Below are 14039 nucleotides of genomic sequence, written 5' to 3'. Positions count from 1 at the left end.
CTGCAGCATGGCCCTGCCCGTCCCTGATGGTGTCCCCTGGCTCCTGCAGCTCAGTGACCTGGTGGCACTGGTGAGGGGAAGTCTGTCCCGCATGCAGCGAGCTGTGCTGTCGGCTCTAATCGTCATTGAGGTCCACGCCAAGGATGTGGTGAACAAGCTGGTCCAGGAGAACGTGGTCAGCGTGCATGACTTTGAGTGGATCTCACAGCTGAGGTGAGGGGGCAGGCAGTGCAGTCACATCCATCCCCAGGCCAGAGCAGCAGCAGGAGGGGGCCGGGCAGGGTGGAGAGTCAGCTACAAGAGGCTGGAGCTGACCTCGATGCCCAGGGGAAGCCAGGTGCCTCGATGCCCTCATTTCCCCCAAAGAAACACCTCTCCTCAACCACATACCCCACCCAGGGGCCCGTGGTCCACATGCCCTGGGAACCCATCTCTCTGCAATGCCAGGTACTACTGGATGAATAACAACCTGTACATCCGGGCTGTGAATGCCGAGTTCATCTATGGCTACGAGTACCTTGGCAACAGTGGTAGGCTGGTGATCACGCCCCTCACAGACAGGTGAGCCCCCCCTCCCCACACCCTCTCCCACACTGGCTGGCCCAGGAGTCCAGGACCCACACAGTGCAGTTCATCTGTGATTAACCAGGCAATCAAACGTTAGGAGCTCGGCTTTGAGGTTTTTTTAACTGTCTCTTGCTCGTCATGGGCTCCATGACCTTGGGCAGGTGGCTCAAGCCCCCTGGGCCTCAGTTTCCTCTGCAGCCTCTTTCAGGTGGTCAGGAGAGTTTCTTGAGCTGCCGTGTAAAGCTCTTAGCACGTGTGTGGTGCTCAGTAAGCACCAAATGGGTGTGGGCTTTACTGATTTTATCAGTCAGATCTTCCTTTCAACATGACAGAGCAACTGAACTTGAGAGAAACGGGGGGCGAGCCCCTTGACAAAGTGAACACTTCTCTTCTAAAGCACTCGATTGTTTCCTCTGGCTGCCTGTATTTAGTAGCAACTGAATTCTCACGCTGGGTTTTGAGGAAAAAAAGGAAGGGTGACCACAGGTCAGCCATCCTGGCAGGTCCCTGAGCCAAGCGCTGCAGGGTCACGGGGTGGGGAGCGCCGGTCAGGTGGCTGAGGGCTCCAGCCCCGTTCCCTGCAGCCAGCGCTGGGAGTGCTTGGGGCCCTCAGCACGCAGAGGGGCAGGAGTTACCCCTCCACGGGGCCCAAGACGCGGAAGGCGGGGCCCTCTCGAGCCTGTGGGACTCCTGAGAAGGTGCAGGGCCACGCCCGTCACCTCTCACCCCCTCAGGTGCTACCTGACCCTGACTGGGGCCCTGCACCTCAAGTTTGGGGGCGCCCCAGCTGGCCCGGCCGGCACAGGGAAAACAGAAACCACGAAAGACCTGGGCAAGGCCCTGGCCATCCAGACGGTTGTGTTCAACTGCTCCGACCAGCTCGACTTCATGGCCATGGGCAAGTTCTTCAAGGGCCTGGCCAGGTGAGGCTGGGTGTGTGGGCGGCACAGGCAGGGTGGGAGGGCCGTGCTTTCGTGGGGACCCTGCCCCCAAGAGGAGCCTGGCGGGGTGGTGGAGGGGGTGGGGTGGGACAACAGGAGTCGAGGCCCGGCCCCTGGCGGCACTGGGAAGGGGTCCGGCTGGTGGGGCTGTGGCTTAGCTGGCCGAGATGGCCACAGAGGCGGCAGTGGTCGCCTCCCCAGCAGCCGGCAGGGGTCCTTGGAGGTGCCCGGTGGGGGAGGCTCTGAACTCATATGCCCCCGCGATGTTTTCCCCTCAGTGCTGGTGCCTGGGCCTGCTTTGATGAGTTCAATCGCATTGACATCGAGGTGCTGTCTGTGGTGGCCCAGCAGATCACCACCATCCAGAAGGCACAGCAACAGCGGGTGAGCTCTGGGGGATCCTTCCGTCCACGTCTCCTGTGACCGACCACCTTTTCACTTCAACTGTACCCACCCGGCCCATGCTGCCTTGCAACCACCCTACACTGGCGGGATGGGAAGCCAGGTGCTGGGGCTTGCCCTGAGTCCAGCCTCTCTCATCTCACAGGGAACTGGGCACTCCCCCAGCCACCTAGCAGAGCTATCTGTGAGGGGACTTTTGCAGCCAGCCAGGGGGCCCCATCTCCTTACCCCACCCGGGGTACAGCTCCCAGGACAAGCTGCAGTGGACAAAGCAGTCCCTCTGCACACCTGACGCTCATGGAAAGCCCCAGCCATTTGTCATCCTAGCTTTGTTCAGGCTGGGCAGAGGTCTTCTCCTGGGTACAAGAACTGGGACACTGGCAGGTGCCTCAGCCCCAGTAGGGCCCTGGGTCTTAGTCAGGGCTGAGCTTGCCCAGGTCTAGGGAGAATCAGTGTCAGGAAATGGGGGTGGAAGTAAATGTGTGAAGACCGCAGGGAGCTGGGACCTGGGAGGCCAGAGGTGGTACTGGGACCAGAAGTCTTAGGCCAGACCCTGGGAGACGAGCCAATCCATGGTCAGGGGTCAGTCCAGGCTGATCCGTTATAGCCAGGACCATCAGTGGGATGAGTGGACTATCCAGAGCATGGGACGGGTATGCCAACCACCCCCTACCTCCGCAGGTGGAACGCTTCATGTTCGAAGGCGTCGAGATCCCACTCGTGCCATCTTGTGCTGTGTTTATTACCATGAATCCGGGCTACGCTGGCCGCACCGAGCTGCCTGATAACCTGAAGGTGAGTTCAGGCCTGGGTTGGTCTGGGAGGCTGCTCAGGGCACTGGGAAACACCAGAGCTGTGGCCTGGGCTCAGAGATGCTCACACACTTATGCAGGGACACACAGCTGCTGGACATCAGGGACTGTGCTTTCCCATGGTAGCCCTCCTGCCCAGGGGTCCCCCAGCCGTGGAGAGGAAGGGCCAGGCTTGTCCTCAGGGCCTGAGAGAAGGCAAGGGCAGGTTCAAGTCAACACAGAGGACTGGTTTCTAACAGGCAGAGGGATCCATGCATAGGGGAGTACAAGCCTCAACTATGGCAGGCACAGTGGAGAGAGGATCCAAGTTCTGGCAGGGGAGGAGGGCAATGCAGCCACCTTCTGAGGACCAGACAGTCCAGAAAGCGGGTGATGCTCTGGGAAGGGAGGTCGGCCTCTCCATTCACCTGGGTACCCTGTGCCCCAGGCGCTCTTCCGGCCCGTGGCCATGATGGTTCCGGATTATGCCATGATCGCGGAGATCTCTCTCTATTCCTTTGGCTTCAACGAGGCCAATGTGCTGGCCAAGAAGATCACAACCACCTTCAAGCTGTCCTCCGAGCAGCTCAGTTCCCAGGTGAGATCCTGCCCAGAGCAGGTTCCAGGGTCTGGGAGCTGCTGTCTTCCCCCTACAACCCTTGGAGGTAGGAATCACACCCCCACTTCTCAGCTGAGGACACTGAGGTCCGAAGCAGCCAGGAGCCTGGCCAGGCTCACGTGTGCACAGGGGAGTTGGAGCAGGAGCCAGGAAGAGATGACCACCTGAGCTAGTGCAGGTGCAAGGGAGGGTTGACCAGTCAGAGACCAAGAATCACACAACCAAGGCTGGGGAGCAGGTGCACTTAGGTTGCATGGGACCAGAGGGGGATAGCCAACCCCACCTCCCCTGGAGCCTCCCAGCACCAAGGCTTGCCCCTCGGTGAGCTGGGCCTATGTCTAGGAGTAGATGCTACTGGTTCAGGCAGCAGCACTAGTGGATGAGCTTTCTGTTTGGGCTCCAGTCTCAGGCAGGCTGCCCCTTTACAGTAGCAGAGATGAGCCCCGACTCTGGGCTTACATGCTACCAGCTTAGTTTCCTAATGGTCCCAGAAACAAGTCCCTGTTGTCACCCTCATGGGCGCTCTCTAGGTGACCTGTTCATGCATGAGCACCCATCTCTGTGGCTTGCGAGACTATACTTGCCTTTGGCCCGGTGGGGCCCACCGAAAACCATGGGGGCTAGAGGAGCAATCTATTATGAGGAAAAAGAGCAGCTCCCCACACCCTTCTTTCTAATCATCTGCTTTCAAAAATGCCCCCACCAATCTCTAGTAACAGAGCCATTATCCCCCACATGGTTCTGGAAAGCACTCACCCCTTCCCAAGTGCTGATGACCCGAAGCCAAGCCCAGTCTCTGCATCCAAATCCAAGTCCAAGATTTCTGGGAAACATGCTGGTCTGTGGGTTGGGCCCAGGTATATGTAGCTTCATGGTCTGACACCATGGGGCAAAATGGTGAGCTTGATATTTCCATCACACCTGCTCTATAATGAAAAGAGATGGACCCAGTGGCAAACATGGGAAAAGCCATGGTAGTGTGGTCAAGAGGGTGGGTCTGGAGAGAGGTGATGTGTGTTAGAAGGAAGCTCAAAGGCCATCGAGGCCAGTCTTCTTGTGGCAGAGGTTGGAAACTCCTTCCTTCTCAATGTAAATAAAACCTGAGTGCCTCCCTGCCCTTGGCGCTATGCTGGATGGGCCCGCAGGGACTGAGCCGTGACCAAGGCAGACACCTCACCCTCAGGGTCCAGGAGGCGGGCAGGGTGCTTTCTCTGGTAGAGGGAGAGAGCGACTGGGGCAGTGAAGCAGAGACACCAGAGGAGCACGAAGTGCAGTGCCCAGCCCAGGCTGGGATGTGTGAGTGGGTGCTGACAGCCTGCAGGGAGAGTGACATCAGCCACGGGCTGGGTGATGAGGCCTGGCCAGGTGTCAGGTGGGAGGCTGAGTGCTCCCCAGAAGCCCCAAGAGGGATAGTGCCCACCACCACTCCTCTTTTTGGTGGTGACAGGACCACTATGACTTCGGGATGAGAGCCGTGAAGACTGTGATCTCAGCTGCCGGGAACCTTAAGCGAGAAAACCCCAGCATGGATGAGGTGAGCTCCATTCAAAGAGGTGCCCGAGGGCTCCAGGGGAGCTCTGGTGGTGGGGATCCAGGAGGGGTGGGCGATCCAGGGGGCCTCTGGAGCAGCTTGAGGGTCAAGGGTCATCTGACTTGGGCCTCTGCTGCAGGAGCTGATTTGCCTCCGGGCCATCCGAGACGTGAATGTGCCCAAGTTCCTGCAGGAGGACCTCAAGCTCTTCTCTGGGATCGTGTCTGACCTGTTCCCCACCATCAAGGAGGAGGATACTGACTATGGCATCCTGGACAAGGCCATCCGCAAGGCCTGTGAGAAGAGCAACCTGAAGGACGTGGATGGTGAGCCCTGGCCCTACCCCACAGTCCTGTGGGCACCAGAAGAAGGCTGGGTCTGGCTACGCCAGGCTCGTAGTCCAGCCTCAGGGTCCCTCACGCCTGGCCAAGCATGCTGTGAGCTGGGGCTCTCTGCCTCTGTCTCCACTGGGACCCTTCAAGTGATGGGAGTTGAGGAAAAACTCTTTCACCTTCACTCTCACATTCAATACTTCTGACACCAGAGGTGTGGGGTTTTACCTCAAACTCATCAGTTCTCTAACACGCCTGAGTGTTCTACAGATCAATTCAAATCTGCCACTAATGAGGGTCAGCACAGACCCCACAGGATAAGGGCTGAGTTCCACAAGACTGCACCCCCTTCAGACACCAGTCACGAGCACAGGGTCCCCAGGTTACCCACAGCTTCTGTCCTCCTTCGCTACAAATCACAGGTTCCCATGCCCCCCTCCTCAGGCTTGATCATTTGCTGGAACAACTCACAGAACTCAGGGAAACAGGAATGTTTGCTGGTTTATTGTTTAAAAAAGGATGTGATAAAGGATACAGGTAACAGCAGGGTGAAGGGCTACACAGGGTGAGGTCTGTCCCCGTGGAGTTGGGGTGAGTCACCCTCCCAGCCTGTGGAGGTGCTCACCAACCCGGAAGCTCTCCAAACCCTCTGTGCTCAGGGCTTCACAGGCCTCTATGAGGTAGGTACTACTGCCACCCCATTTCACAGATGAGGAAACTGAGGTGCGGGGAGTGAGGTAACCCACCAGAGGTTACAACGAACTAGTGGCAGAGCCAGGATCTAAGCCCCTACTCTGACCCCTGGGCCCCCCCTGCCATGTCCCTCCAGGATTCCTGACCAAGTGTATCCAGCTCTACGAGACCACGGTGGTGAGGCACGGCCTCATGCTGGTCGGGCCCACAGGCTCTGGCAAGAGTAACGTAAGTGTTCCCTGTGCTGAACTGCAGGTCCTTGTTGGTTTTCTACGTTATTTATCTGGGTGTGCCAGGTCTTACTTGCATCATGTGGGATCTAGTTCCCTGACCAGGGATCAAACCCGGGCTCCCTGTATTGGGAGCGTGGAGTCTTGGCCGCTGGACTACTAGAGCAGTCCCTGATTATCTGCTTTAAATATAGCAGTGTGTGCATGTCAATCCCAAACTCCCAATCTATCCCTCCCCCTCGCCCTTCCCCTCTGGCAACTATAAATTCATTCTCTATATTCTAACATAAAATAAAAATTTTAAAAAGAAAGAAAAAAAATGAGTAACTTAAGTGGAGCCAAGCTGCGTGGCCCATTGCCCACAGTGTGGGCCTGAGGGCAGGGCAGCCTCAGCAGCAGGGGTCTTGGCCCCCAGCTTGTGCCTCCTGGGCCTTTAGAATACCCCGCTGCTCCCTGAGGCCCACAGCCCGCACCAGCCCTGCTCTCCAGGGAGCTCGGAGGCTCACTCTTGCCTGGCCGTTTCCCCAGTGTTACAGAGTCCTGGCTGCTGCCATGACGTCATTGAAAGGGCAGCCATCCATCAGCGGCGGTGTGTACGAGGCCGTCAACTACTACGTGCTCAACCCCAAGTCCATCACAATGGGACAGCTGTATGGGGAGTTTGACCTGCTCACCCATGAGTGGTGAGTGGCCCGAGACCCTTCCGGGCACTGCCCTGCTCCTAGACCTCTGCACCCTGTGGGTCCCTGGCCGCCTCCCTCCCCCAGCTGAGTGGAAGGTTGGGAGCTCTGGCTCTGGAGCCCAAGTTCCTGGGACTCTTGCCACCACTGTGCTTCCTCACCGAGTGCCCCACCTCACCCCCGCCCCCCACCCCGGACCTTTGTCCCTCACCTGCAAAGTCGGGATAAAAATGACACCACTGTTAATGGGAGGTGGCTGGGACAGTGTAGCACATGGCAACCACTCAGGAAAAGTTGTCTATTATTGTCAGTACCCACGAGAGGCTGGCGGTCCCTCTTTGGGGCCTGTGCTCCCAGGCCGAGGTGTGCATTTTAGGGGGAAATGCATGGAGCTGACTAGAGGCCCACCAGTCAGCACTAGAAGCTTTTCTCTGGGGCTATTCTGTTTCTCCAGAGAAGTCTCCAGTCTCCTGCTGGGGTGACTTCTTCTTGGTCCCAGTGTTCTGGGAACTCAGTGGGGAATGGGCACTGGAGAAAGGACAGTCACCTGTCTTTCTGAACATGGGCCTGTCCAGCTTCCCCCGTTGCTGGTGAAGGGTCTCAATCACAGCCACTCCAGGCTGTTGTGTGGACAGGTTGGGGTCTGGGGACCAGACCAGAAAAATGCCCTTCTACCCACCTGTTTCCCTGGCATTTGGTGCCTCTGAAGTATGAGCCTTCCTGGTTCTGTGGCAGGAACTAGATACATCTCGTGACGCTGCTGTCTCTGCGAGGTCATTTGCCCCTTCTCTACCTCTGTCCATCTTCTGGGACCGTGTGACCCTAGACTTCTGTGTTCCCTCCTCCCCATCTTCCTTTTCTTTTGAGAGTATTACTTTCCATCTTCCTTTAATGTGACTTTAGTGAGGACTCAGCAGGGAGGGGAGGAGGGCTGGCAACCCACTCCAGTATTTTTGCCTGGAGAATCCCCATGGACAGAGGAGCCTGGAGGACTACAGTCTGTGGGGTTGCAAAGAGTCAGACATGACTGAATGACTAAGCACAGCACAGCAGGGAGAGAATATAACCACGCATTTTCATTACATATTATACCAAAAAGTCCTATTTTCCCTACTGTAATTTTTAAATGAATGAAAGTACTGAAGACAAAAAAAAAAAAAAAAACATGCAGAGCAGGACCAACCTGGATCCAGGTTTCCCTGGGAGCCAGCTGTGCTTGTGGCCCTTCCTCCCTGGCACCCACGGCCCTCTGCCTCCAGTGCCCACAGCCCTCTCCTCCATGGTGGCTGCAGGACAGATGGGATCTTCTCCTCCCTCATCCGGGTGGGGGCCATCGCCTCCGACACCAGCAAGAAGTGGTACATGTTTGATGGGCCAGTGGACGCCGTCTGGATTGAGAACATGAACACGGTGCTGGACGACAATAAGAAGCTGTGCCTCAGCTCCGGGGAGATCATCAAGCTCACAGAGGTCCATCCACCTGTCCACTCACCCCGCTGTCCTCTGCAACCGGGTGGGCCCAGGGGCCACACCAGGCTGGCCAAGCCTCATCCCCCCCACCCTTCCCTCTCCGGGCCGAGGCTTCCTCCCCATCCCCAGGCTCGTGTACCTGAGGCACGTACTGCCCGGCTGCTCGGCGCTTCCCTTGCGGCAGACCCACTCTCTGCAATGCTCTCAGCCCAGGACGACCACCTCAGTCTTAGTCGATGCTGCCTTGTGCTTCCCAGGCCCACTCACAGCCATTTCAGCCCAGGCTGGCTCAGGCATCCTGGCAATGTGCCTGGAGTCTGAGGTACAGGTGGTACAGAGGCCAGTGTGACCCTGTGTCCATGTACACAGTTTGGGGGCTCTGGAGCAGAGCACACAGTTCCCATCAGATCTCCCAAGGGCTCCAGGGACCCCAAAATGCCCTGACCCCAGGCTGGCCAGAGGGCTTCTGGGAATCTCCTGACTTAGACTCCTCCCCGAGGCTCCAGCAAGAGCCACGTGATCAGCTGAGGCCAAGGGTTCCTGCATTTGCCCCTACCCCGGCACTGTGCCTGGCCCACCACCTGCCCTGGGCCCGCCCGCTGTTGCAGGATGGGCAGCCCCTCCCCATGGCCCTGCGGCCCTTTCCCCTGCCCTGGGGGCCAGCAGCTGTCCTGCTCACGCAGCTCATCTTGGTGGCAGGCTATGACCATGATGTTCGAGGTTCAAGACCTGGCGGTCGCCTCCCCAGCCACAGTATCCCGCTGTGGCATGGTGTACCTGGAGCCCAGCATCCTGGGGCTCATGCCCTTCGTCGAGTGCTGGCTGAGGCGTCTCCCTGCCTTACTCAGGCCCTTTGAGGAGCAGTTCAAGTCCCTCTTTGTCTCCTTCCTGGAGGTGAGGGAGGCCACAGTGTGCCGGCCCAGGTGGGGGCAGCCGGGTGCTATGGCCAACATCCACAAGAGTGGGGTGCCCATCCTCTGCAGGAGTCCCTCGCTTTCGTCCGGTCCTTGGTGAAGGAGGTGATCACCTCAACCAACAGCAACCTGACCATGAGTCTCCTCAAGCTGCTGGACTGCTTCTTCAAGCCCTTCCTGCCCAAAGAAGTGAGACTCTGAGCAGTGAACTGCAGCCTGCTCCCTCCTGCCCCACTTGCCTCGCCCGAGGGCCCCGAATCCCAAGTCCAGCTTCCTGGAAGAGAGAATTGGATTGGCTCACGTGGTTCATGGGACACCCCCGTCCAGTCTGCTGCAGAGGCCAAGGGACGACCCCCCACCCCCCTGGTTTCCTCAGGTCACTCCGTTCTGTCGCCGCCCTCTGTCCCCAGGGCCTCAGGAAGATGCCGTCCGAGAAGCTGAGCCGCATCCCTGAGCTGATCGAGCCCTGGTTCATCTTCTCCCTCATCTGGAGTGTGGGTGCCACGGGGGACAGCACTAGCCGTAGCAACTTCAGCCACTGGCTCAGGATCAAAATGAAGACAGAAAACGTGAGAGGCAGCCGCCCTTCATGGCTGGGCTGGGCTCACACCTCTTGGGCTGGGCTCCAAGGGCTGGGACGTGTATGCTGACTGCTGGGTGTTTGGGACTGTCCCCCAGGCCCAGGGCCCCAGGGACAACAAGTAGCCACATAAGTGACTGGGCCTCATCATCTGGTTCCCCCCCACCCCCGATCCCTTGCAGGTGGCCTTGCTTTTCCCAGAGGAGGGGCTGGTGTTTGATTACAGGCTGGAGGACGGTGGCATCAGCAGCACCAGTGATGATGACGACGAGGAGGAGGAGGGCAAGCAGGTGATGGAGGAACAGCACGGGGAGGGGGTGAGGGGAGGTCAGGTGGTGGCTGTCTTACTCAAGGAATAATGGCTGCAGAGAGGAGGCCCTGTTGATGGCCACAGATGTCACGCTGGGGTTATTTGCATCATCTCATGAATCCTCACAGACCCACAGGGTGGTTACTAGCGTGTCCATTTCCCGAACAAGGAAACTGGGGCTCAGAACAGTCATACCCAGCTAGTCGGTGTCAGAGCTGGCCTTGAGCCTGGGACTGGGGGAGGACAGAGTGCCTCCCTTCCTAACCATGTGTACTGCCTGTCCCATTTGCTGCTGAGCCCAGGGATTCATCAACTTGGTTCTACTTAAGAGCCCCATTTGCCCAGGGGCGGGGCTCCCCAAGAGTGTAGGAGTAAGCCCCCATGGCCTGTCTCAGTGTCCCCATTGCTCCTCTCAGCCAGCAAGGGCTTCATGAACCTACCCTCGTGGCATCAGGACCCCAGCCCAGAAGGAGGAGTGGCCAAAGAGGCACCTCAGAGGTGGTCGCCACACACGGTCCTGCTGGGGTTCTCACACGTATGAGTCTGACCATCAGTACCGTCCCCAGTGGGACATGTTGATTTGACCACAGAGAGGGATGTCTGCAAGCTGAGTCAGGGCTGTGGGTGGGTGAAGGGATTCATGTAGCTGGGGATGGCGGGGGAGACCAGGTCAGGTGACTTCCCAGTATCCAGGTGATGCTGGTCCCACAGTTGTGGCCCCCACGGGCTTGGGAAGCCTAAAGTCAACAGCAAAGATCTTTGCATTCTGGGTTGTCCAGTTCCCAGAGGACTTCTCTCATATGCAGAGACCCAGGGACTGGCCCCACTGGAGGTAACTGGATGCAGCGAAGCCTTCATTTGGGCAGCTGTGTACCCAATTCCTGGAGGTTTGTTCCGGAAGTCCCCCACCCTGGGCATAAAGCAGGGCATACGGATTCCTATTTCTATCAGAAGCAGCCCCTCCGCTGGACCCTCTTGGCCGACAGTGTAGCTCCTTGCCCTCTTGGTACACTCAGCCTGGACGGGAACGAGGAGAGGTTCCAGGCCCCTCCTGTGCCACCTGTGGTTCCAGGTCGCCTGGGTGAAGTGGATGGACTCCTCCACCACATTCACCATGATGCCAGACACCAACTACTGCAACATCATCGTGCCAACCATGGACACCATCCAGATGTCCTACCTGCTAGACATGCTGCTCACCAACCACAAGCCCGTGAGTGCCCCTGCCACCCCAGCCTCCCCTCACCCCAAGGCCTAGGCCGGGGGTGACCGGCCTCCTGCACTGATAGGGCAGCAGCTCCTACTGCGCATCAGGCCCTGTGAGAACGCTCTGACCTCATGACCCCCCTCTCCTAGGTGCTGTGCATCGGGCCCACGGGCACAGGGAAGACCCTCACCATCTCCAACAAGCTCCTCAAAAACCTACCACTGGAATACGTCAGCCACTTCCTCACCTTCTCTGCCCGTACCTCGGCCAACCAAACCCAGGACCTCATCGACAGCAAGCTAGACAAGAGGCAGGCCCCCTGGCTCCTTCCTGGATCCCTATGTCCCCCAGCCTGGCTCAGCCAGATGCTGCGTCCCCTCCCCTCCTGGGTGGGAGGTGCCCGTGCACCCTTCTTCTATCAGGAATTCTCCCAAGTCCTTCTGTGGGCACTCTCCCTGGAACGGGCGCTTGGGTAGGGCTTGTGATCCATCTGCCTGGAGGTAAGACTCAGGACAGCCAGATGTGATGTCCCAGGACACTCAGAATGGGACAGGAGCTCCTCAAGAGGCCCAGCGATTTGGGGGAGGCTGAAGTTAGTGAGGGCCTCCCAGAGGTGGAGCTGCCCTCCTGCAGCCCTGGACTCCCCGAGGGCCTGGTGCCAGGGGCCCTGGGCTCATACAGCCCCTCCCCGCAGGCGGAAAGGCGTGTTCGGGCCGCCCCTGGGGCGCAACTTCATCTTCTTCATCGATGACCTGAACATGCCAGCCTTGGAGACCTATGGCGCCCAGCCACCCATTGAGCTGTTGCGCCAGTGGATGGACCACGGCGGCTGGTATGACCGCAAGATCATCGGTGCGTGTGTTCAGCCTGGGCCAGGGGGTGGTTTGGGGTGTGCTGGTCAGAGCCTAGGCCCACAGAGTCATAGAGGGTCCACAAAAATGTCCTAATCTCTTTTAAAAACAAGGGGAAAATGAACATTTAGGTCACAGAGCATTTAAAATGTATGATATTAATGCATTTGTCTATGTGCCAATGCTGTTGTAAAGTATACATTAAAAAAAATTTTTTTTAATGGAGGAGGCCCATGAAGGTGGAAGTACTCAGGGCCTACAAAAGCCTTAATGTAGCCCCTGGCAGGGCCTCTGACTTCCTACTCCCACTCCAGGAGCCTTCAAGCATCTGGTGGATATCAACTTTGTCTGTGCCATGGGCCCCCCTGGTGGAGGCAGAAATGCCATCACCCCACGGTTGACCCGCCACTTCAACTACCTGTCCTTTGCTGAGATGGATGAGGTCAGCAAGAAGCGCATCTTCTCCACCATCCTGGGCAGTTGGGTGGGTAAGTACCAGGCAAGAGTGGAGGAGGCCGTGGGCTCCAGCAGAAGCCCAGGTCCAGTGAGCCACACTGGGAAGAGCTGGGGTGGCTGAACCACTGACTCCACCCCTTACTCAGCTCTGTTACCTTTGGCCAGTTCATGAACCTCTCTGAGCCAGTTTCTTCATCTAAAATGGGTGACAGTATTAGGGCCCATCACCCCAAGTTGTGAAGGTTAAATAAGACACTGCATGTAGAGCATCTGGTATGAAGCTGGCACACAGAAACTGCTGAATGTATGATTTATACATATGCATACATGTACGTTCACCCATATAAGCACACACATACATATGTTAGAATCTCTAGTGGAGAGATGTTATTGATACTTTTGAGCATGAGGAAATACCACCAAGATAGAGTGAACAAAGTGGTCCTCATCTTCCATGAGGCTTGAAGAAAGGTCTGCCCCGGGATGCAGTTTCCCCTAACCAGTCCACTTCCCACCGAGAACATGTTCTGACCTTTAAACTCCACTTGACACTGTGCTAGGTGGTGAGTGAGGGGAGTCAGGCCTTCCCTCCTCTGGCCTGCCCTGCCCCGCCCCCAGGGACTATAGGCCAGAACTTGCCTCCATGCCCAGCTTAGGGGTGGGGCCATGTGGCTCTGAGGAGGGGATGGTGGTCAGGGGCTGCTCTGGGGCTGCTCAGCTGGGTATAGCCAGTCAAGGTGGGCAGCAAGTGGCTCATCTAACTCTGAACCCTTATCTCTCCCTCAATCCTCTAGATGGACTCCTAGGAGAAAAGAGTTACCGGGAGCCTGTGCGTAAGTGTAGTGCCCAGAACCCGGTGCAGGGCCTGGAGGGGGCACGGGCCCTTGTTCCAGGGGCAGCCCTGGACTCAAGTCGGATGTGGCTGAGGCTTGGGTCCCAGGGGCCACAGTGAGCCCTCCTTAGGCTCCTGTGGGGACCCCTGGACAGTGCCGGAGCAAAGGTCGCCACGCACTGACAGTCTCCATAGGGTCATTCACCTGTTACGTGGCTGGTCAGGGCCTGGGCCCATGCCCGTCCCATAGTAGAAGCAAGGTGAGTGTCCCTCCTCCAGTTCTGAGCCTGCTTGGCCCCTCAGGGCTTCAGGTCTCTGTTCCCGTGCACTTCTGAGCAAGGCCTCCCCAGCATTTATATCAAATATCCCAACCCCGGCTTATTCAGTCTCCTGTTTACTGGTCGGAGTCTGTCTTCCTCACCAAGAATGTCAGCTTGTTGGGGTGAGAAGTGTGTCTGCAGGGGCCGCCCCCGCCTCCCCCCGCCGTGCCCAGCACCTAAAACAGTCCCCATGTTAACAGAGGAGCCCACGTTGGGGCTGGTGAGCCCTTCCGCCCCTTCTTTGCCTTTTTCCTCTTTGTGGAGGCTCTCTCTGCCCCAAATTCTCCCTGACAGAATTTTGGTTCCCAGAAAA

At 57.8% G+C, this 14039-nt stretch overlaps 1 protein-coding gene across 1 annotated transcript in view; it reads left to right on the top strand.

Moving 5' to 3' along the window:
- DNAH1 (dynein axonemal heavy chain 1) overlaps window positions 1-14039 on the top strand; it is a 74776-nt gene that overhangs the window by 40333 nt on the left and 20404 nt on the right. The window contains exons 26-45 of the mRNA XM_043886875.1: window positions 50-213; window positions 448-561; window positions 1302-1490; window positions 1787-1892; window positions 2592-2705; window positions 3150-3299; window positions 4768-4854; window positions 4991-5177; window positions 6013-6104; window positions 6635-6789; window positions 8079-8256; window positions 8956-9150; window positions 9240-9359; window positions 9581-9739; window positions 9933-10040; window positions 11133-11273; window positions 11417-11577; window positions 11962-12119; window positions 12433-12606; window positions 13369-13407. Coding sequence (XP_043742810.1) covers window positions 50-213; window positions 448-561; window positions 1302-1490; window positions 1787-1892; window positions 2592-2705; window positions 3150-3299; window positions 4768-4854; window positions 4991-5177; window positions 6013-6104; window positions 6635-6789; window positions 8079-8256; window positions 8956-9150; window positions 9240-9359; window positions 9581-9739; window positions 9933-10040; window positions 11133-11273; window positions 11417-11577; window positions 11962-12119; window positions 12433-12606; window positions 13369-13407 — 2791 coding nt within the window. The remainder of the gene's footprint in view (window positions 1-49; window positions 214-447; window positions 562-1301; window positions 1491-1786; window positions 1893-2591; window positions 2706-3149; window positions 3300-4767; window positions 4855-4990; window positions 5178-6012; window positions 6105-6634; window positions 6790-8078; window positions 8257-8955; window positions 9151-9239; window positions 9360-9580; window positions 9740-9932; window positions 10041-11132; window positions 11274-11416; window positions 11578-11961; window positions 12120-12432; window positions 12607-13368; window positions 13408-14039) is intronic.

This window comes from Cervus elaphus, chromosome 24 (genome assembly GCF_910594005.1).
Source record: "Cervus elaphus chromosome 24, mCerEla1.1, whole genome shotgun sequence".
NCBI classification, from domain to species: domain Eukaryota; kingdom Metazoa; phylum Chordata; class Mammalia; order Artiodactyla; family Cervidae; genus Cervus; species Cervus elaphus.
Note: the sequence above shows the minus strand (reverse complement) of the source record. Positions and strands in the feature narration are given on the sequence as shown.